The sequence below is a fragment of the Acartia tonsa genome, chromosome 6, assembly GCF_053477335.1.
Source record: "Acartia tonsa isolate MP-2025a chromosome 6, ASM5347733v1, whole genome shotgun sequence".
Taxonomy (NCBI): domain Eukaryota; kingdom Metazoa; phylum Arthropoda; class Copepoda; order Calanoida; family Acartiidae; genus Acartia; species Acartia tonsa.
The window spans coordinates 29,240,780-29,255,797 of record NC_137265.1 but is presented as its reverse complement, the minus strand read 5'-3'; the positions used below and the strand labels follow the sequence as shown (position 1 = coordinate 29,255,797).

The 15,018-nt window shown below is 33.1% G+C and overlaps 1 protein-coding gene across 1 annotated transcript; it reads left to right on the top strand.

Annotated features, from left to right (window-relative positions):
- Positions 1-2,717: 2,717 nt before the first annotated feature.
- Positions 2,718-14,711, top strand: LOC145322322 (uncharacterized). The gene is made up of 17 exons (XM_080164278.1): positions 2,718-2,822; positions 3,393-3,483; positions 4,017-4,114; positions 5,475-5,588; positions 9,545-9,649; positions 10,293-10,332; positions 10,634-10,750; positions 11,051-11,339; positions 11,626-11,773; positions 12,025-12,070; positions 12,157-12,207; positions 12,411-12,512; positions 12,758-12,820; positions 13,021-13,097; positions 13,561-13,610; positions 13,925-14,020; positions 14,487-14,711. Exons 2-17 carry the CDS (start codon positions 3,427-3,429, stop codon positions 14,543-14,545), a joined length of 1,512 nt encoding a protein of 503 aa, XP_080020404.1. The 5' UTR covers positions 2,718-2,822; positions 3,393-3,426; the 3' UTR covers positions 14,546-14,711.
- Positions 14,712-15,018: the final 307 nt, after the last annotated feature.

Below are 15,018 nucleotides of genomic sequence, written 5' to 3'. Positions count from 1 at the left end.
ATGTTTAATATTTCAAAAAGACGAACTTTAATTTCTTCAACGCGAAATTGCACCCATTTCCCACAAAGTCAAAGCTGGCATAGAAGAATCATATTGGTCCAAAGGTTAACGAGATCCTGTTAATTTTATATATGTGTAATTATGACTACTGATTTTTATATTGTTAGGTTGTTATATGATTCTGATTTTATATATGTGTAATTATGACTACTGATTTTTATATTGTTAGGTTGTTATATGATTCTGATTTTATATATGTGTAATTATGACTACTGTTTTTTATATTGTTAGGTTGTTATATGATTCTGATTTTATATATGTGTAATTATGACTACTGATTTTTATATTGTTAGGTTGTTATATGATTCTGATTTTATATATGTGTAATTATGACTACTGATTTTTATATTGTTAGGTTGTTATATGATTCTGATTTTATATATGTGTAATTATGACTACTGTTTTTTATATTGTTAGGTTGTTATATGATTCTGATTTTATATATGTGTAATTATGACTACTGATTTTTATATTGTTAGGTTGTTATATGATTCTGTTTTTATATATGTGTAATTATTATGACTACTGTTTTTTTTATATTGTTAGGTTGTTATATGATTCTGATTTTATAAATGTGTAATTATGACTATTGTTTTTTATATTGCTAGGTTGTTATATGATTCTGATTTTATAAATGTGTAATTATGACTATTGTTTTTTATATTGTTAGGTTGTTATATGATTCTGATTTTATGTATGTGTAATTATGACTACTGTTTTTTATATTGTTAGGTTGTTATATGATTCTGATTTTATAAATGTGTAATTATGACTATTGTTTTTTATATTGTTAGGTTGTTATATGATTCTGATTTTATGTATGTGTAATTATGACTACTGTTTTTTATATTGTTAGGTTGTTATATGATTCTGATTTTATAAATGTGTAATTATGACTACTGTTTTTTATATTGTTGGGTTGTTATATGATTCCCATTTGCTGGACAAATTGTAGAGAAGCTACGCCACAACAAAATATAAGAATGTGAAAATTTAAGGTTTCTTTTGCTTTGGGTTATTTGCTATTTCTGTGAAGGACGTAGTTTTTTTTGTGCAAAAATTATGATTATTAGGTGAAAATAGGCAGTAGGCCTTTTTAGCCCTTTAATGAGGCACTAATTGTTTTAAATTATTTGTAGAGTAACTTGTCTTCGGGGCTCTTATTAACCTCAACCTTTTACCAACAGCGAAATTATTTTGAAAAAAAAATCACGAAACCTATATTGAGTTCAGTTATTGTTGGGAGCCAATACATCGAAGAATTGACGACCTTTGCTCTGCCTCCTAAATATTATTTCAGATTTTCTGAATTCAATAAAAAACTCTAAAATTTTTACAAGATTCTTCGTCTCATCTGTGACTGGGACAATTATTGAAATAAATCCAATTTGTATAAGTTAACTATAAATATCAGAAAAAATAAGAAAAAATTAAAATAAGCGGGGTAAAAATGGAAAGGTAATATATAGTTTCTAATATTTGGTTTAGAGGGGTGTATTAGACACCCCCCCACCACACGCAAATGATTGGAATGGAGTGGTATATTATTTTGGTCACTTTAACCAAATAAGGAAAGTATGACATAAAAGATGTATTTTAAGCGCAAAATCTGATTTAAAGGGAAATTTCTCTTAATACATGCATAATACATACTAAAACAATCATAGATAAAGGGATATGTTTATCATAATAATTGACTTTAATTTTTACCACAAGCTGCGAATAATGAATATTTAGACAAAATATTTTTTCACTGTCTCCGATTGATATCCGCTGAAATAAAACCAGTTCTTATTCATACTGAAAAATCAAATATATCATCGTATTACAGACAACTTTCCACGCATATTAAATTAAAAATAATAAAATCATAAAACTAAAACCAGATTTGTTACCCCGGTCTTTCGGGGGTAAAAAAATTGTTTAAATACAATAATACAATCCGCGGATATCAAGCAAAATGATTTGGAGATCTCCCAACTACTTTAGCCCGAGTTGACCTTTGAAATACCTCTCCTTGCATCCCTGAAAAACCAGAAATGGAAAATTATTTCAGTTCCTTGTGACCGTTTTTTTAGTGTTCTCAAAAGAATGCCAAAAGAAAGCCTGGGTCAAAGCACCTAGATTTTACTAATCAGGGGAATTTTTTATATTTCATAGGAAAAAACCTTTGTTTTACCCCCCCCCCCCCCCAAAAAAAAAAAAAGATTTCCTCTTCTCCTCCAGAATAAAAAGCTTGGACGTCCTTGATTATAATTGACAAGAGAAAGTGATTCTGAAAAACAATTCTAAGTAAAAATTTCCCCACAACCCTCTTCCCTTATTTCTCCCTTTCTTATCCACTTCCCTTTGGTTAAATCAAAAAACAAGTTTATATGCCAACAAAATATTTAATTTTCGGTAATTTCAAATGGAATTTATTGGCCGAATCACAGCCCTTGATAATTAAAATTAAACATTTTTTTAAAACATTTTCTACAAAAAAGTTTCCTACAAAAAATTTTGGGTTTTGCATATTAAGCAAGATGTATAACTTTAATCAGAATATTTCCAATAATTTTATTTTTCTCCTAAATTCCATAAACACCCAGTTTAATAAGGTGTGTGTAGTTGTGTGAAAGTGTGCGTGTGTATGTGGGTGTGTTTTTGAATGTGTGGGGGTGTGTTTGTGTGTGTAAATGCCCTGAAAAAAGTTCAAAACGGGTCTAAATATTTGTGAAACTTAAGTAGTCGGTGAAATTGGTTGAAACCGATAGGACCAGGTCAATTTTTAATACTTAGTCTTTTAATTTCTTTTTACTTGTCAACGTTTATTATTAGAATGCTTATAGGAAGTTTTTTTAAAGAAATTATTAGCGGTTTCACTCAAAGTTAAAAGACGAACACAGAAAGATATAACAATGGAAGAGGGGTTATTTCTTATAGGTTTGAGTACCCCGCCATGGTTTGATACAAGAAAAAAATAATGGAGGAGTTTTAGTGCTTATAGGAACTTTGTGAGAATGTATCTTTTCCTAAGTCCATATAAGTTATATAATAGGGTGTTTTTTTGGGATAGACTTCTAGAAGTTTCCTTACTAATGTTCATCTAAATTTACTTTTTACGTCAGTCAGTTTTTAATTATTGATATAAATGGGACACTTAATTCTAAACTTTGGTGCTTCCCCTCAAAGTGCAAGACGAGCACTGAACACCGCCCTCCTTTACCTTATTTTTTGGAAAAATTTTAATAAATTGGCGTGGAGACTTTTTTCTTCCCCAACTGCTAAACTTGACATCGAAAATTTTTTTTCAAATACAAAACAAAAGCTGAAAATAATTTTTTTTATAGGTTTTTCTTGGATCCAAAGGAGCAGAGTTTAAAGATGGGAAGATTTACCCTCTTATTTGTTTTTCTCTTCCCAGTGGCTTTTGCCAATCAGGTAACAACAGTTTCTGAGATCTTAATCAACAAAAAGAGCAAGAGAGAGAGAGAGAGAAGAATAGACAAAAAGAAAGGGGTCAATTGACTGTAAATCAAACTGTCTACCATTTGTCAGCCAATGTTTTATTTTCAAGTTAAGAGTGTCTTCACTTTTGTACAGATTATTTTTTATCTACAAGAGGGTTATCTTGTTAATCATAAGGGGGGTGGAGATTTATTATTCTCAATTGTCCTACCCGTTTCTCTGGAAACCTAGGATTTCAAAATAAATACAGAGTATAGTTACTTTTTTTGTTGTTAAAACGATAAGTTAATTAAAGGACATTTAATTTAATATCACATATGGTAATGGTCTGGAAATTATGCACAATTTCAAATTAATTATTAATGTATTTAACTGTTTTATGGTTGTCACATAAAAAGGTTTGTTTCTATTTACAGAAAAAAACGTTTGAGCATCAAAAGCATTCAAATACAGATTTTATCTCATATTAAAAATTGGTTTACATCAATTTAAAAATTTTCTTTTAGTTTTTCTATTACCCTGCTCCATTGACCTACTATGTGCCGTCAAGCCTTCCCTTGGTCCCTGTTCCTTCAGTATATAATACCATCCCTCATGGTAACAGGTACAATTTAATTAACATTCCATATATCTATCTGTCGGTCTATCTGTCTGTCTATCTGTCTGTCTATCTGTCTGTCTATCTGTCTGTCTATCTATCTGTCTGTCTATCTGTCTGTCTATCTGTCTGTCTATCTATCTGTCTGTCTATCTGTCTGTCTATCTGTCTGTCTATCTGTCTGTCTATCTGTCTGTCTGTCTATCTGTCTGTCTATCTGTCTGTCTATCTGTCTGTCTATCTGTCTGTCTATCTATCTGTCTGTCTATCTGTCTGTCTATCTGTCTGTCTATCTATCTGTCTGTCTATCTGTCTGTCTATCTGTCTGTCTATCTGTCTGTCTATCTGTCTGTCTATCTGTCTGTCTATCTGTCAGTCTATCTGTCTGTCTATCTGTCTGTCTATCTGTCTGTCTATCTGTCTGTCTGTCTATCTGTCTGTCTATCTGTCTGTCTATCTGTCTGTCTATCTGTCTGTCTATCTGTCTGTCTATCTGTCTGTCTATCTGTCTGTCTATCTGTCTGTCTATCTGTCTGTCTGTCTATCTGTCTGTCTATCTGTCTGTCTATCTGTCTGTCTATCTGTCTGTCTATCTGTCTGTCTATCTGTCTGTCTATCTGTCTGTCTATCTGTCTGTCTATCTGTATGTCTATCTATCTGTCTGTCTTTCTGTCTGTCTATATGTCTGTCTATATGTCTGTCTATCTGTCTGTCTATCTGTAAGTCTATCTGTCTGTCAATCTATCTGTTTATCTGCCTGTCTGTCTATCTGTCTGTATAACTGTCTATTTATCTATCTGTTTCTCTATCTGTCTATCTGCTTGTCTATCAGTCTGTCTATATGTCTATCTATTTGTCTGCGTATCTGTCAATCTATCTGTCAATCTATCTGTCGTGTCTATCTGTCTGTATATATGTCTATCTATCTGTCTGTCTATCTATCTGTCTGTCTATCTGTCTTTCTATCTGTTTATCTATTTGTCTGTCTGTTTATATATCTGTCTTAATCTATCTGTCTATATGTCTTTCTATCTGTCTGTATATAAAATATGTCTGTCTATCTGTCTGTATTTCTGTCTGTCTATCCTTCTGTATTTCTGTCTGTCTATCTGTCTGTATTTCTGTCTATTTATCTGTTTGTAGATCTGTCTGTCTATATATCTTTTTATCTGTCTGTCAATCTATCTGTCTATCTAATCTATCTATCTATCTATCTATCTATCTATCTATCTATCTATCTATCTATCTATCTATCTATCTATCTATCTATCTATCTATCTATCTATCTATCTATCTATCTATCTATCTATCTAACTATCTATCTAACTATCTATCTATCTATCTATCTATCTATCTATCTACCTAGGAGACATGAACTAGTGACCCCCACCGTGTACCATGAGTGTGACAAGACTGTTGACTGGCAGGATACTGAGACTGGAGCTGTTGGCAACATGAGGGTCAAGCGTCCTGCTCCCAGGTATAGTATATAATACAGAGTACCATGTAGTCGCCGGAAGGAAAAAGCAGTTTTTTGAAACAGGCTCTCTGAGATTATTACAGATTCTGATATATACATATATAGACTAATGAAAAATGCAAAAAACGAAATCAAAAGCGTTCCTTCTTGGGAGAAAATCTGGGAAAAAGATTTTAGCTATTTTTAACCTAAAATTCACATTGGCAAGCCTGCAAAGAAATATACAGACATTTCAAGCATGTCATTGCTCAGCACCTAGAAGTGGTATAAAAATGCTACGCATACCATTGGAAAGCTCATAACCTCTAGTTTTCCTATTGGTATATAACGTTTTTGTACTATTATTAGTTTTTGAGCTATCCTCTGCAGTATACTCAATTAAAAAAGTGATTTTTTTTCTTGAATTTTAAAATTTGATACAATTGTTACACAAACCTTTTTAAGATTATATTGCTTAGCACCTAGTATTTATATAATTATTTTATATAGGTATATTTGTATATTTTGGGTACATTTAATTTTAGCTTTATTAAAAATAGTCTTTAAAATGTGTATTGTTTGACTTTGTAGTAAGAACCAAGGAGGTAGGGGGGGGGGGGGCCCGGGGGGGTGTAGTTTATACACTTATAGGCAATGAAATTCAGTATAACAGTTTGCTCTGGATGTTTTTGGGCTTGTTGTTTTTGGCACTATCCTTCTAGGGGCTAGTGGGGTAAAACAGCTCCAAAACACTGAAATCTAAGGTCTGAGCTTATTTTTAGAGATATCAAGCTAATTTTTTTTAATGTAAACTTTTTTTGCATAATTGAGCTAAGTAGCCAGTAAAGATTTCATTTTGCCATTTTCCTTCTTGGGGCTAGCGGGGTATAACAGCCCCCAAAACACTAAAATTATAAGTTATGAGCCTATTTTTAAAGATATCAAGTTTTTTTTTTATTTTAAAATTTATTCACATAATTTAAATACATAGCCACACTTTCTTCCTAGGGTCTAGTGGGGTGAAACACCTTCAATTGTAAAATTATAAGATCCAGGGGGGGGGGTAGTTTATATACTTATAGGCAATGAAATTTAGTATTAAATATTGCCAACCTGATTATTTTTGTAAAATCACTTATATGATTAAATCTACCAGTAAACCCCAAGTTTTGCACTTGCCTTCTAGGGGCTAGTGTGGTAAAACTGCCCCCAAAACTACTAAAACTTTAAGTTCTGGGCTTAAAAAAAAAATGGGCTGAATTTGTTAATGAAAACTTTTTTTCAAATCACTGAACTTAATAATCATTCATTAGAGTTCAACATGATAACTTTGAAAATAAGCTCAGAACTCATAAAATTTGTATTTTGGGTATGTTTTACCCCACTAGACTCTAGAAGGAAAGTGCCAAAATGCAATCTGTAATAGCTACTTAGTTCAATTATGTGAAAAATGTTTACATTAGAAAAATAAGCTTGTTATCTTTAAAAAAATAATCTCATAGCTTATAATTTTAGTGTTTTAGAGGCTTTTTACCCCACATGCCCCTAGAAGGAAAGTGCCAAAAAACAGGTATATCCAATCATATAAAAAAAATTTGAAAAAGAACCATTTGATAACTATAACAACAAGTCCAAACAGCCAGGGCAAAATATTTAGTGGCTATGTATCTCAATTATGTGAATAAATTTTAAATTGAAAAATTATCTTGATGTCTTTAAAAATAGGCACATAACTTAAAATATTTGTGTTTTGGTTGGTGTTAAAACCTACTAGTACCAAGAAGGAAAGTGGCATAATGAAATCTTTAGTGACTACTTAGCTTAACCCTTACAGCTCGGGCCCCAATTCCCACCTTAATAGATCGGGGGGGGGGGGGGGGGCCCTCTATCTCGGCTCCTGTTACAGATAAAGACGTAAAATTTTTTTCTGGTGGTTCATGTGTATTTTTAGAGAAAATTACTTTTTCTAGTCATAGCAGCCAGGTCGCTCCTTAGCCGCTTTTTAGCGGCCAGCCGCTAAATTTTAAAACAGCTGTAGAGCAGCCAATTTTGCAGCTAGGATGACCAAATTTTAGGACGAACTTTTATTTTTCATAACAAAAAAATTACTTTTTCTGATCATCGCCAAAAAACGGCAAATAACCATTTTCGGCGGTTACGGCGGTAAAACGGCGGTTGGCGCGCCGATTAATATTTTTATCTGTTTGATGTTGCTCAAGGATTTACCAAAAAAATTTATAGGACTCTAGCTGTAATAGAAGCCACGATATTCATGATATATGTCTGTAGTAAAAGCCGGACAAAAATCGGTCATAAAGTCAGTCAGGGAGCGGTCAAACGGTCATAACACATTTTTTCTCAGAAGGTCATTGATATCTAAGTATTCACCAAAAAAATTTTAGGTTTCTCCTTATACACAAAAGTCATAATGTAGAAATTAAGATTTTTTTAGAATTTTTTTCTAATTTTGGTGCTACCCAACCGACTTTGACCGGACACCACGACCGACACAGACCAGATATCCTAATAAAATCAACTCTTGCCGACGTATAATTACTAAACTTAAAAAGTCATGAAGTCACAGCACTCCATCTTACCTACAAAAAAATAAGATTGAAAAAACTAGAGGGGGGGGGGCTCTTGGAGCCCCCCCCCCCCGATCTGTAAGGGTTAATTATGCAAAACAAAGTTTACAAAAAATTAGCTTAATATCTCAAAAAATAAGCTCAGACCTTAGATTTTAGTGTTTTGGAGCTGTTTACCCTACTAGTACCTAGAAGGTTAGTGCCAAAATTTAATTTTCAATATTTTCACTTGTAGATTTAATCATATAAGAGATCTAACAAAGATAATCAGGTTAATAACTATAACAACAAGCCCAAAAACAATCAGAGCAAAATTTTATACTGAATTTCATTGCCTATAAGTTTATAAACTACACCCCCCCCCTCCCCCCCCCCCCACCTTCCCTCCTTGGTTCTTACTACAGTGTCAAACTATACACATTTCAAAGACTATTTTTAATTAAGCTAAAATTAAATGTACCCAAAATATACAAATATACCTATATAAAATAATTATATAACTCCTAAGTGCTAAGCAATACAATTTTAAAAAGGTATCAAACTAAAATTTAAGAAAAAACTGCAGTTTTAAAACTTGAGTATATTTCAGAGGATAGCTCAAAAACTAATAATAGTACAAAAATGTTATATACCATTATGAAAACTAGAGGTTATGAGCTTTCCAATGGTATGCATAGCATTTTTATACCACTTCTAGGTGCTGAGCAACGACATGTTTATAATGTCTGTATTTTTCTTAGCAGGCTTGCCAATGTGAATTTTAGGTTAAAAATAGCTAAAAAAAAAAATTTCCCGGATTTTCTCCCAAGAAGGAACGCTTTTGATTTCGTTTTTTGCATTTTTTATCAGTCTATATATGTATGTATATATCAGAATCTGTAATAATCTCAGAGAGCCTGTTTCAAAAAACTGCTTTTTCCTTCCGGCGACTAGTGACCAGGATATTTGGTCTGTTTGTGCTTCCTGATTCTCGGTTATTATTTATTTTCTTCTAGCTTTTAGACGTTTTAACGCAAGTGCATTGTTGGGCATAGATATCCCACCTCCTATTTTGTATAAATTGAAAATAAGGGTGGGCTTATTATTTCTTTTGTTTTTGCTTTAGTTAAGGTTGGGATATATTGGGTACTGAGTAGTCTAACAGGGCTAGGTCAACCAAAGTCATGGCCCAACAGGGTAGGCCATTCCCACAGGTATTTTGTATAGAAAAAAAATATTTTCCCCCACTATTTAAAGTTTTTTTTCAATAATAAAGGGTTCAGTGCTCGATTCAGGCACTTTTATGAGAAGGATCAGCTCTTAATTTCGATGCATTTTGTTGAGTATTTTCAAAAGTATTGATATTTTTAGCATGTAGATATGGAAAATGACTTTAATAATCTTTCTTTTCAGCACATATGCTGCTAGCAACGAGGTTGAGTTGATTTTTGACCGACCTCTCGCCAACCTTGTTGCCTTCAATGGTGTTGTCTCTGCTCAATCTAAAACTAACTTCAAGTAAGTTGTTGGTAGTGATGATCATCTCTAGATGACTGGATACACCAATAGGTCTTTATTTGCTGTATGTTTGAACCAAAACTAGCTAGGGTCAAACGTCCTACAGACAACCAACCCTTTGGTAGGACTTCCAATTGATGGTCGTACAATCAAAGGGTTGGTTGTCTTTATTAGTTGGAATTTTATACCTATGGGACCTACTATAAAGTTCTGGCCCTACGTTATTATCAAATGTCTCTCTGCATACATACAGATGTACACACAGGTGCTAAATGTAGAGAAGCTTTGCCTAGTCTTTTTAGTCAGTGTAGAAGCAAGTAAAAAATATATATTCATAAAAGAAATGATAAAGAATATTTTTCCTTATTTATTTGTTCTAATTATACATATAGGCTGTCAAATACAGTTATTTATATAAGTAAAGATTTATAGTCAGTATAATTGTTAATAAGAAATCTAATAAATTGAGTAAAGAAATGATGATTATAAATATAATGTTTAGTTCTATTAAAAAATAAAAAAAAGTAGTTATACCTGTATGTGGCATTTGTTAGTTAAGCATGACTACATTTCAAATTATTAAATCTTGATACAATCAACGTCACCTGTTTTTAATTAGAAAATCAATTGATGTTTTTTTTAGGATCACGACTTTCCCATTCATGGCCTATTCTCTGCTGTCAGTAAGTATTTTCAATTTTCATTTATGTCATTACCATTCAATAGTTTTAGGAAGGAGGGGGTATTGGGCTGTTTATTGCTCTAGTCTCCAAAGTTTTTCTTATTCTTTAAGGACTTTTAATGAGTTTTAATTGGTTGATTTAAAAAGTTGATTGTCCTAACGATTTAACCACTAATTTTAATCTAAAGAAGGGGTAGTTTTGTATATCATCATTGGGGATATCCATAAATTTGTCGGCCTTTAGATCACTGCATTCATGAACATTAGCTATATTATTGCTGAAAAAAATCATTTAAACTTAGAATGAGATTACCTTGAACTTGAAAGCTGACTTTGACCCCAGCCAGCCCAGACCCAAGCTGACCGGATATGTTGCAGCTGGAGTTTATCACGGCTGCAAACCTGAGAAACCTACCAAGGTAATTTATAAACCACAATTGTTGCTGCGTATGAAACACTATTAATTGCAGTTTTTCCTAAAGATTTACAAACATGCTCCCATAATCGTTGGATCATAAACCAAAGATTTTAACCAATAGATTTAATCTTCAGAAGAAGATTTTTGTCTATCTTGATTGGGGATGAATATAATTTTATTGTCTTATCCTTTAAGATCCCTAAAAACCAATAAAACGACAACATGTAGAATTTATCTATATTAAAATTATAGTTGAAATAAGACTAGAACCCTATGATTTTAGATTGTATCAATTGTTTAGGTTTCAACCAAGAGTGTAAGACTAGCACCCCACGCTCAATGGCCCGCCAAGGTCATGGGTCTGTATGTTCTCCTGGCTGATGACAGTGAGGAAGGCTTTGAGAGCAATGCTGACTGGGAGCCCGAACTGTTTGAATGGCAACAAGTTGGATCCAATGTTCTTTTCTTTACCTTCATCCATCCTGATACCATGGATGTGCCTCCATCCTTCCAGAAGCTGGCCGCCTCCAGAGGAACTGACCAACCTGGAGCCGTTCCCAAGGATACTGTCATCATGTTTGCTATTGGAGGTAATATTTAAAATACACTTTACGTCTACTAGTGGCAACGAAAAAATAAGTGCGGGGGGGGGGGGGGTAAACCGACATACCGCTTTTAGTTTTAGTTCTAGAAAGAAAGGAATAGTGGTTATTTTTTCCAGGGAAGATTCTATGGGAGGGGGGAGAGGTACACTCACCTAAAATAGCTATAAACCTTCCACTGTTACTAAGGTCCTTTTCTACAGACAAACAGCTTTCCAGTTTCTTTTATATAATTATTAATTTTAGATGAATTAACATAAATTACTAACTTTAGGTTATGCATATTCCCTGAAGCCCAACCCCTGGCACTGGCTGACCTCCAAGGAGGCTGCTGAGAAGATGGCTGAGAAGGTTGCCAAATGGCCTGAGCAGTATGGTTGTGATGGTATTGACCTGGATCTGGAGGAAGGCGCTGGTGCCAGGTAAACTTACATTAGAACTAACTGTGTTTATAATAAAAATTTATCAGGTATCAGGTATCAGAATGTAGCAGGCCTCAGGAACTTGGGCGACTTCGCCATCTTGTCCAAGGCAGGGACCAAACTTGTGCTACGCACTTGTCCACAGACCCATCTGCTTTGTTACCACTAATAAAAATTTAAGTAGCTTTTTATGTTTTTTTTCTTCAAAAATTTATAATTATCTTATTTTTATAATTTTGTTATTATTTTAGAAGAGAAGCTGGTCCTAACATGATTCACTTTATCAGAAGAGTTAAGGTAATTAAACCTTTTAAAAACATAAGATATTTAGTTTTTAAACTTTTTTATTCAAATTTTTACTAAATATAAATTGTTTTATTTAGGAACTTGCCCCCAATATGATTGTGAGTCAGCCTGTTTATGGATATCCTCAGGTATAAAATATACAAAGTGCCTGTTGAGCCTTGAAACCCACATTTCTAAAAAGATTTAGAATATAAAGGATGGAGGGGGGGGGGTAGGTTTCTTTTCCTATGACTAACCTTTACGGTAACCACTTATCCTGTAAGGCCAATACTTGCGGAGCCCTAAAATAACCTAAGGAAATAAACAAACAAGAAAGAAATTTAAATCTAAGGTTCAAGCTGAGAGTGATGTCATCAATGCCTCTTGGGACACTGAGGGTAACCACCAGGGTCTGGCAGATTCCATTGGTCTCATGGTCTATGAAGGAACACAGGTATAGAATTATTAAACCAACGGTTTCTGGTGGACTTTATTGGTATGTTAGTTCAGAAACCGCCAAATTCTGACGGACTTTATTGGTATTATAATCCAGAAACAACCGTTTTCTGGCTGAATTCATTTGTATGATAATCCAGAAACCATGCCCCTCTTTAAGGAAAGACACCTGTAAATGAAAACAAAAATATGATTTATTAAAGTACTGCTTTTGAAAATGAGTTTATTATTTCTAAATTTTAGGCTTTGAACTATGTAAAGAATTATGCTAATGGAGCCGGACAATGGCAAGGCTTCCCCATCAAGGTAATTATTTTTTTCGTATAAAAGCGGCATTAATTTCGAATATAAATTTCCTAAGTTTTTTAAGGTGGTAGTGCAGTTTTTGGAATCGTTTCTTTTTTAAAGTTGATGTTTTAATATAAAGAGTTACAGAACTTAACATTCTTTAAAAAAACAGCAATAAAAAAAAATACTTTTGTTATTATCGAACCTTAATTATTAAGGTGAGCGCTCCTACGAACACAATCCTTCTTGGTGCTAAGGGATCATCAAGCTCTAACACTATCACTCAACTAGCCAAGTAAGTTTATTATTTCAAAATTGTAAGGACTCATCAATTCAGAAGTATTGTATGAAAAGTAACAGGATGCGGTGATAAACTCCTTTGCAGTAGAGCTTCTTATAGGTCTAAGGAAGGTTGAAAACTATTTCTGGCGAAGACACCTGCAACCAACAAAATTTTTAACAAAAATGAAGAGTGTAGTGTGTCCACTACCCCCCTCCCAATTCACTTAAGTTCCCCCTATACTATGTATCTAGGGGCGTAACCGCTAGTTCAAAAAAATGACGTCATACAATATAAATGACCAATGATAGGCCAATATACATCTATATTGACCATATGTAAAATATATGCTGGCCTGTCATTGGTCTTTTTTGTTGTATGACGTCAATTATTATTAGGCACTATTTGCTGCTTCCAATATGAATATTCTAATTTATAAACTTTTGTTGAAGAATTTAATTTTATGTTTTTTTTGCAGGGCTGCTGTTGACCAGGATCTCCTTGGAATCATGGTCTGGTATGCTTCAGGTAATAAATCGTTGTACATAAGAGTTCCAAGAGAAATGTTAGAGAGGCAAAAAAAGAAACTTTAAAGCAGTATAACAGACTAAAGGACAGACAGATACATTCACGATTATTATAGAGTTGCCAGGCCACTCAAAAGATTATATTATTCATACCTCTTAAAGCTTTTGTGAGCATTTACTTCAACATCTGATCACAATTGCATAGTGTTTCATATACGCAAAAAAACACAATAGAAAATAAGTCATAGAGAAGGAAAATTGCCGAGATAGTTTTCGCTGTTGTAATAATCTAATCCACTGATAATTAATATTTAGTGAAGAATGGTTTTGACTACGCCCCCTTCTGGGATGCTTCCACCCGGGAGGACAGCATTGATGGTTACAAACAAGCCATGAGAATTTTTAACCAGGAGCGTTATCCATTACAGTTAAATTTTCTATTTTGTTTACTTTGTTCACAAACACACATGTTATATATTAATTTTTAAAAATATTTTGTGTTAGCATAAAAAGGTTTAGGCCGACTTTTTGGCATTATATGCAAGTAGTTATGGCTGAGATATTATTGATAAGATATATTAGCTGATATTTTAATTAACAATATTTCCAATATGCATTATACTCTCAAATTTACAAGAATAGGACAAAGAAAGATAATTTAATCTGTCTCTCGACTCATATAGTTCAAAAAGTCTGTTTTTAATCTTAAAATTGGGGACATGACTGTTATTTATCTACTCCATTGTGCTTTTCCTTTCTCGATTATTGCTACCAGAAAAAAAATAAGGGAGGGATATTAGTGCTCGATAGGCACTTGAAGGAAAGCACCGAACTTTAGACATTTAAATAAAAAAAAATGGAAACACCATGGTACAGGCCATGTCATTCACCAAGGACATCGTGCAGGAGGTCGACAATGAGGTCAAGGCAGCTTAAATCAACAGTTTAACAGGGAAGATGGAAAATCCTTTAACCATAATAATCACCAACAACTAAAAAAATCTATGAAATACCTTTCAAAAAGGTTATCTAAAATGCTTGTGATTTACGAAAAATCTCATTTATTGTTATTGTTTTTGTTATCAAATAAAACAGATTATTATTTGTGTTTTTTTTCTTCAAAGTGGAGCTTTTCTATAATTAGGGTCGGTCCGTCCGTATGTAACGCTTAGCTCTTTTAAAGTGATATAGTTATCCTATTCATCTGGTTATATTATAACAAGGCACAAGCCCCCAAGTTATTTTCAATTCATTTAATAAATAATTGAAGGGGGGTGTTCTCAGTGTTCAAAAGGTCAAACACCTAAAATTCAAAAAGACAAAAATATTACTGAATTAATCAAATGGATGCACCACAGACAATTTATATAAGAAAGTACAGAAAATATTACAAAACATAATAAGATTAT